This window comes from Echinops telfairi, unplaced genomic scaffold (assembly GCF_000313985.2).
Source record: "Echinops telfairi isolate 266 unplaced genomic scaffold, ASM31398v2 ScPeMD7_7469;HRSCAF=8507_1, whole genome shotgun sequence".
Taxonomy (NCBI): Eukaryota; Metazoa; Chordata; class Mammalia; order Afrosoricida; family Tenrecidae; genus Echinops; species Echinops telfairi.
Window position 1 is genome coordinate 98068284 of NW_022111373.1, and position 7040 is coordinate 98075323.

The 7040-nt window shown below is 57.0% G+C and overlaps 2 protein-coding genes and 1 pseudogene across 3 annotated transcripts in view; 2 read left to right on the top strand and 1 right to left on the bottom strand.

Annotated features, from left to right (window-relative positions):
- Window positions 1-265: 265 nt before the first annotated feature.
- Window positions 266-406, bottom strand: LOC115873781 (annotated as a pseudogene).
- A 761-nt stretch (window positions 407-1167) lies between these two features.
- On the top strand, window positions 1168-3286 carry CCNO (cyclin O). 2 transcript variants are annotated; one of them, XM_004703617.2, is made up of 3 exons: window positions 1168-1548; window positions 2159-2344; window positions 2569-3286. In XM_004703617.2, the coding sequence occupies exons 1-3, from the start codon at window positions 1168-1170 to the stop codon at window positions 3052-3054; spliced, it is 1053 nt and encodes a 350-aa protein (XP_004703674.1). In that variant the 3' UTR covers window positions 3055-3286. The 2 variants fall into 2 exon arrangements, 1 of the variants encoding a protein (XP_004703674.1); XR_006679562.1 differs by lacking the exons at window positions 1168-1548; window positions 2569-3286 and adding an exon at window positions 1736-1911 and having other exon boundaries at window positions 2159-2213.
- Window positions 3287-5451: 2165 nt separating this feature from the next.
- The window catches only part of MCIDAS (multiciliate differentiation and DNA synthesis associated cell cycle protein), a 7781-nt gene continuing 6192 nt past the window's right edge, over window positions 5452-7040 (top strand). Inside the window, exon 1 of the mRNA XM_004703714.1 lies at window positions 5452-5535. Within this exon, the coding sequence (XP_004703771.1) occupies window positions 5452-5535 (84 nt within the window). The remainder of the gene's footprint in view (window positions 5536-7040) is intronic.

The window sequence follows — 7040 nt, forward strand, 5'->3', positions numbered from 1 at the left end:
TCCTGCCTGGGCCTCCTCACCCCCTTTTGCACCCACCCCCCAGTCAGCTATTCTTCTCTGAGCTGCTCACCCTGAAGGGGCAGAAAGCAGAGCAAATAGTACTCAAGATAGGTTGGGGTGCCGGTTCCTCGAACAATCTAAAATAAAACCGTCTGTGAGCCATTAGAAGCAGCTAGCATCTCCAACGTCTGCAAAGCCTGAGTATGCATTAGAGGACCACAGTCTTGCGAGTTGGGGTTTGGTGAGCATTTTTTTTTCTTTTTCACAGGGGAGAGCGCGAACGCAGTCCCCCACGACCACAAATTATGGGAAATCGCAGGGGTCAGCACATCAGGAGTGCAATGGCTAAGCCTTGCCTGGGAAAACCACCTTCGTGATCATGGTATCTCTCCAACCAGGTAAGTATACTTTTGTGTTTTCTTCTGAGCACCAAAGGCCTGCTGGAGCGAGATAGACTCCAGGATGGACTCCAGGATAGACTTTAAAAACAAGACAAAACAAGGAAACAGAATCAGTTCAATTAGGAGCAGGGTTGGTATCCCACAGGGGTGACTGAAACTTTTCCAGGAAAGGCAGCATGCAAATCGACGCCTTAGTTTCGAGCTCCGGAGAGAACCTTTACAAAATTACCGACCTGGATTAGAGCCGGCACGGAGGGTGCCCGCTTGTGCCAAGACCATCTGGCCATGGACTGAGGGATGTCCCCTGGGAGAATCTCCTTCCTGGGAGCGGTCGAGGCCCGCAGCTGCGCCCTGCGCTTAACTGGCTGCGCAGCCGCCGCGCTTCTTCCGGGACCGCGGGCCACCGGGGCTCTCGCCGCGCCTCCGCTCTGGTTGCCCTGGTAACGAGGACGCGCGCCGCCGGCGCCAAGGCGGTCGTGTGGCGCGGGCTGGGGCACCTCCTCCCCCTTGCGGCGGCCGCGGCGCCGCCCGTGGACCGCGGGAGAGCGCTTCTTGCGCCGCGAAAGCGCGGGTCTCGTGCCGCTCTGCGCTCAGCCAGTGAGAGGCCGGGGGTGTGGTGCCTGGCCGCGGCCGGCGGCTACTTAGGGCCGCGCCGGCCGCCCGGCCCGGCCTCCTTCGCAGTCGGGATCGCGCAGCCGGCGCGTTGCGGCCGCCGCCCGAGCGTTAGGGGCAGTAGGGGGGGTGGGGGGGTGCACCTGGCTGCGTCATGGTGACCTCCTGCCCAGCCAGCCCGGCCAGCCCCGCCGCCCGGATCAGGAGGCGGGACAGCGACCCGAACCTCCGCGCCCCGGTGAAGAAGAGCCGGCGCCTGCGCCTCGGAAGGAAGCAGCGGCTCCAATCCCCGACCTCGCTCCCGCCTCTCGGGGACTCAGGCGTCTGCGACTTGTTCGAGTGCCCCAGCTCCGGCTCGGACGGCGCCGACAGCCCCGCCGCGGCGCGGGGCCGCAGCCCGCAGCCCGGCCCTGCCCAGCGGTGGGCGCAGCTAGACCTCCAGACGTTCCGCGACTACGGCCAGAGCTGCTACGCCTTCCACCGAGCGCGGGAGAGCCTCTTCCACCCGCGGGAGTCGCTGGCGCAGCAGCCACAAGTGAGGCGCTGCTCGAGCCCGCTCCCCGTCCTCTCCGGGCCTCTCCTTTTCTGCTTTGTCTGCCTCCCAGCCCTCGCCGGGCCCGGCCCCGGCCCCAGGCCGGCCGGGAAAGGGGGCCTCGGCTGCCGGGCCCACGGCCTCCGTCTCCCGGTGGAGCAAACGCGGGGCCTCCAGGGCTGGGCTGCCCTCGCCGAAGTCTCCAGGCTGGTTAGTGAGGGCCCGGTGGCTTAGAGCAGTTAACGCAGTTCCTAGGTTCGAGCCCCCGGACTCCTTCCGACCTCGGGGACGTTAGAAACCACCCCGAGCCGGTGGCTTCAGCTGCAAAATGGATCCCCATTGAGTTGCTGGCGGGACTGACACGAGGTAATGCGTTCGAAGCGCTTCGCACAGCGCCAGCCACTGACGCCGGCGCCCCGGCGGCTTCCCCGCCCCCGCGCCCGTTAGGCTGCCGCGCGGGCGGCCCGAGGGCTTCCCACGTTGGGGGGTGCCTTTAGCTTTCTCCGCCTTTTTCCTGCCTTCCTCTCCCGAGAAGCTGTCTGGGTGGACTTGGCTCCTTCCTGCCGCAGCCCCTCCGCCTGACCCGCCGCCGCACCCCTGTCCTCGCCGGCAGGTGACGGCCGAGTCCCGCTGTAAGCTGCTCAGCTGGCTGATCCCCGTGCACCGCCGCTTCGGCCTCTGCTTCGAGTCGCTGTGCCTGGCGGTGAACACTCTGGACCGCTTCCTCGCCACCACCCCGGTGGCCGCCGACTGCTTCCAGCTGCTGGGCGTCACGGCGCTGCTCGTCGCTTGCAAACAGGTACCTCCGCGCCCGACGCCCTGCTCCCTTTCCCGCCGCGTTTGCAAGCGTTGACACCCCGCCGGCGTCACCCAGCCACCGGGTTCCGCACGCTCCAAAGGAACCGTCCGACGCCCGGGGTGAAGGGAGGTTAGAGAGGCGGGGGCCCGGGGCTGGGGGGCGTGGTTGGCACTGCCTCCCCGGGCTGGGGTTCGGGCGTTCGCCCAAGGTGCCCGGCGTTGCAGGTGGAGGTGCACCCGCCGCGCGTGAAGCAGCTCCTGGCCCTGTGCTGCGGCGCCTTCTCCCGACAGCAGCTCTGCAACCTCGAGTGCATCGTGCTGCACAAGCTGCAGTTCGACCTGGGCGCGCCCACCGTCTGCTTCTTCCTGGAGCATTACACGCACACACGCGTCGAGGCCGGGCAGGCCGCGGTCGCCGAAGCCCTGGAGGCGCAGGCGCTGGCGCAGGGGGTGGCGGAGCTGAGCCTAGCGGACTACGCCTTCACCAGCTACACCCCCTCCCTGCTGGCCCTCGGCTGCTTGGCGCTGGCCGACCGCCTGCTGCGCCTTCCGTGCCCGCTGGACCTGCTTCTGGGCGGGCACGCTCAGGCGGCGCTGGAGGACTGCCTAGACAAGCTGCAGCTGCTGGTGGCCCTCAACGAGGCCTCCTTAACGCACGTGCTGCCCCTCCAGATCGGCGAGAAGTGCAGCCTGGCCCCGAGATCGAAATGAAGACGACCCTCGGGCTCTGTGCCCTGGCTCGGCCGCTCGAACGCGCTCCGGACTGCAGCAGTGCGCAGTATTGGCTCGAGGTTGTGGGCTCCTGTTTGGTGGGCAGGTCGTCCTGCAGGTTGTAAATAGTGCCCACGGTAGTGGCGGCTCCTCATTTATTTTGCTGAGAGTACACGAGAGAGCTGAATCTTCCCTCCAATAAAAAGAGGCTGCCTTTCGTGGTTTGTGTGAAGGTTGCCATTGCGGGAGTCTGTCCTTTGAGAAGGGAAAGAGGTGTCAGGCCGGGTAGTAGGGTGGTCGACATCAGTGCATCTCGGGGGCAGCTCTGTAGAGGGCATCTCTGTCAGAAAGCCCTAGGCCGGGTTAATAATGTGGCCCTGTGAAGTATGCCGAGATCCCAGACCTCTGCAGGAGGCTGAGGACTGCGTCTTCCAGGAGCCCAAAGGGAGCTCCATAGGGGGTATCATGTCAAGTAGCCCTGGGCACGCTCCCAGTGGTGGGCTGGTGCCCTCTGCTGGGAAGCCTGGTGGGTGGGGGGAGCACCATAGGTGCGCTATCCTTCGAAGAAGCAAGTGTTCCCGACCTAAAGTTGTTGGAGATTGTGGGTTTTTTTGCAGGTTGTGGTGATATGTTCAAATTGAACCAGAGTAACCTGCAATCACAAGGTTCAATGGTTCACACCTGTCTGCCACTTGCCACGATAGCACACTAATGGCATTGTGTGTTGACCAAGTGTCTAGTACTGTTAGGATTTCTGTAGGATTGCCTCCTCCCAAACACTATGGGGCAAATGACTATCCTGGTTTTCTGAATAGGACATTGGGACTTATGGAGGAAACAAAATTTGAAGGCATTCATGAGGCCAGAGGCTCACCTTTAACCTTCCTCATTAAATTTCCCCACTTGGAGATTGCTATTCATTCTCCACAGGAATATAGCGCTTCCCGAAGTAGCATTCCATTCCGGCAAGTTCTGTGCTCTCCAATCAGGACTACCTGAAAAACTCACTGCCACTGTGTCTATTCCAAATCCGAGGGACCCTACAGGGCTGGGTAGAACTACTGCTGTGGACTAACTGTACAGGAGCAGAAAGCCTCATCTTTCTCTCATGGGGCAGCTGTTGGTTTTGAATTACTGACCTTATAGTTGGCAGCCCAACTGGTAACCTATGCCACCCAGGACAGTCCTGTTTCCAATCACATCACAGGGCCTGTTTTAAAGATAGGGAACTTACTGGAGTTGTGAGACTCTAGTAGGCTATCAATGGCACTCAGTCTGCACTCTCACTGTGGGTAAACTGCAGTTCTAGGATGAAACCTGGAAGAACCGGAATGGCCTTGTTTTTCCAGGTCTCACAAGGTCCCTACCTCTTACAGGGAGCAGCAGCCTTGCAACTTTCTGTTGCTTCTTTAAGTGGGAAATATTTGAGTTTTCCTTTTCTGACAGGTTTCTCCCTTACCTAGTTTCCAGCGTTTGCAGGCTTTACTATGTTGCCTCGGCAAATTTCAGAACCTCGTTTAGGCTTACAGTTGAAACCTGGGCTGTTGTGAAATGGAAAAAAATGGTCGTGTAGGAGTATGAAGAAGGGACCAGACAAATGGCCTCTGGAGTCATTTGAGGTTCCTATTTGAGTGACCCTAAGATAGCCACACCTTTATAAGTCGCACCTGTAAAGTGAGACTAACAGTAGCACACCTCATAGGGTTGGGTAATGAATGAAATGCTTTCACAGTCACCCAGCACTGTTCCTGGCACATTTCTTCAAGACACAGGAAGAAAACTTTTTTCTAGTAATACAACCCCCCCCCCAAAAAAAAACAACAACAAAAAACCTCATAGTGACCACTGAGTTTCTGAGACTTACTTTACAGGAGTAACAAGCCCTGTTTTTCTCCTGGTTTTGAATTGCTGACCTTGCAATTAGCAGCCTAACAAGTAACCACTGTGCCAACAAGGTGGCTCTTTTTTCTAGCGATACAATGCAAAAATCTTACAATAAAAATTGAGGTGAGAACACTGTGTTTAGGATAAATTAAAATATGCAACAACTACAAACAAGCAAACAAAACTCAAGTTAAAGAACCTCTCATTTCTCTTCACTGGCATCCTTCAAGATGCAGGATGCCTAGGGTGCCTTCCTCTGGGCCCCTGGTAACCTTCCTCTCCAGGTGTAATGCTAAAATTTCCAGGAACTTCTTCCTCTTCTACTGCCAAGGGCTTGAAATGGGAACCACCAAGCTGTTGGTAAAATGCTGTTCTATCGTTACATACCAGGAGGAGAAGCAGCCTATTGATCATATGGCCTGTTCCAACTCCTCAAATGTCTGGAGCCCACCGCCTGACTGCAAAGAAGGGTGGGAGGTTGCGGGTGGGGGGAGCTGGTCCTTCTGCAGAAGAATGGCTTTAGGAGCATTTAAGCCCTCAGCCAAGATTGCTATGGGCGATTTGGTTCCAGAATTATCCAGACCAGAGGGCCATAATGTACTGATCATCTGCTATTCCACGTTGTGTTGCCACAAATTATCCATTGTAGATGTATTAGTATATGCGGGAGATTCAAGAAATTCTTCGAAAAAAAGCCATTCTCTTTGTATTTAAGTTTTCCATGAACTCTTTGAAGCCTTCTTGGGATATTTTCCTATCCCACTAGGGGGATTCATTAATATTTGAAAAATACGTTTATTCTGGAAAATTCATAATGATCTCCACGTAGAGAAGCCCCCAAAACAAAACAGTCAAGCACTCCCCTGCCCATCTCACAGGTTGGGCAGTTTATAAGCGTGGGAATGGGGTGAGCACTGTCTTACGGCTGGGCTGCTGGGGTCTAGAGGCTGAAAGTGCAAAGCATTAATGTACGCATACCATGCACCAATCATATCCCATAAAGATCTCATTTGTCTTCACAATAATTCTATGGGAGGTTAGTATTTCTGTTTTTCTTGAAGAACGGGGGCTCAGGGATCTGTTCAAAGGTGATGCCAGATCTCACCCTAAAGCCAGAGCAACACCTAGAACACTGCCACACCGACTCTAGCCAACGGACCTCACCCCACCATGGCCTGCATCTACAGCCTGGGGCAGGCGGACTCAATATACCCCAGTTCTACCATTTGGGTTACCCTCAATTACTGTTAGGGTACCTCATTTCTTAACTCAGAGAATGGATGCAAATAAAAAAGGATCGTTCCTTACTACTAGGTATAAGTAAGGAGCCCTGGCAGTGCAGGGATCTGCATGGTTTGCAGCTCTGCGGGAGGAAGACTGGGCTTTTCCCTCCGGTAAAAAGTCTCTCTGGGAAACCGGAAACCCACAGGGGGTCGCTAAGAGTCAGCCTTGAACCAGGGGCCCTGAGAGTGAGAGAGAGGTATAGATAGATAGGGGGCCCTCGTGGCATAGTGGCTTATGCACTGGGCTGCTAAACCCGTCCTTCAGGTTCATGACCAGTGGGAATCAACTCCGTGGCAGTGATTTTGGGGTTTGTGTCGGAAAGGTATCAGTAAGGTGGCAAGCAAGGTGCCTCTCCGGTGTGAGAGGACAAAAAGACGCCAGTTTCAGACGGCTGTTTGAACTGCATCTGAGTGATGGGAAGCTGAAGCCACCGGGAGAGAGACAGAAACGTGGGTTGGAGGCGACTGGAGCTGCCCACTTGGAGTTTTCAGAAATTGGAGGGGGTGGGGGAGGCGGGTTGTGGGTGTCGCTTTGAGCTGAGCCCCTGCGGGCAGGGGGCTCTGACGGAGGACGAGCGACGGGCGTCCGACCAGAAGAAATTAGGGTCGGCGGCGTGGCGTGGCCAAGGTTTGGAGGCCGGGGCTCTGTTTTCGGGGGGTGGGGATGGGAGCTGCCCCGGGATGTAACAGGAGGAACCCTATGTCCCCTTCGAATTTTGCGGAGCAGAGGAAACTCCGGAGTCTAGCTTTGTCTTTCGGTGTCCCCGCGTGGTTTTTTGGACCTGGGCTGGGAAGAGCAATAAGAACTTTCCCATCCCC

Bases quoted from the DNA above. Each gene is read 5' to 3' on its own strand.
- CCNO (XM_004703617.2), top strand. From the start codon at position 1,168: ATGGTGACCTCCTGCCCAGCCAGCCCGGCCAGCCCCGCCGCCCGGATC. The intron at 1,549-2,158 runs GTGAGGCGCTGC...CCTCGCCGGCAG, and splicing joins CGCTGGCGCAGCAGCCACAA to GTGACGGCCGAGTCCCGCTG. The intron at 2,345-2,568 runs GTACCTCCGCGC...CCGGCGTTGCAG, and splicing joins TGCTCGTCGCTTGCAAACAG to GTGGAGGTGCACCCGCCGCG.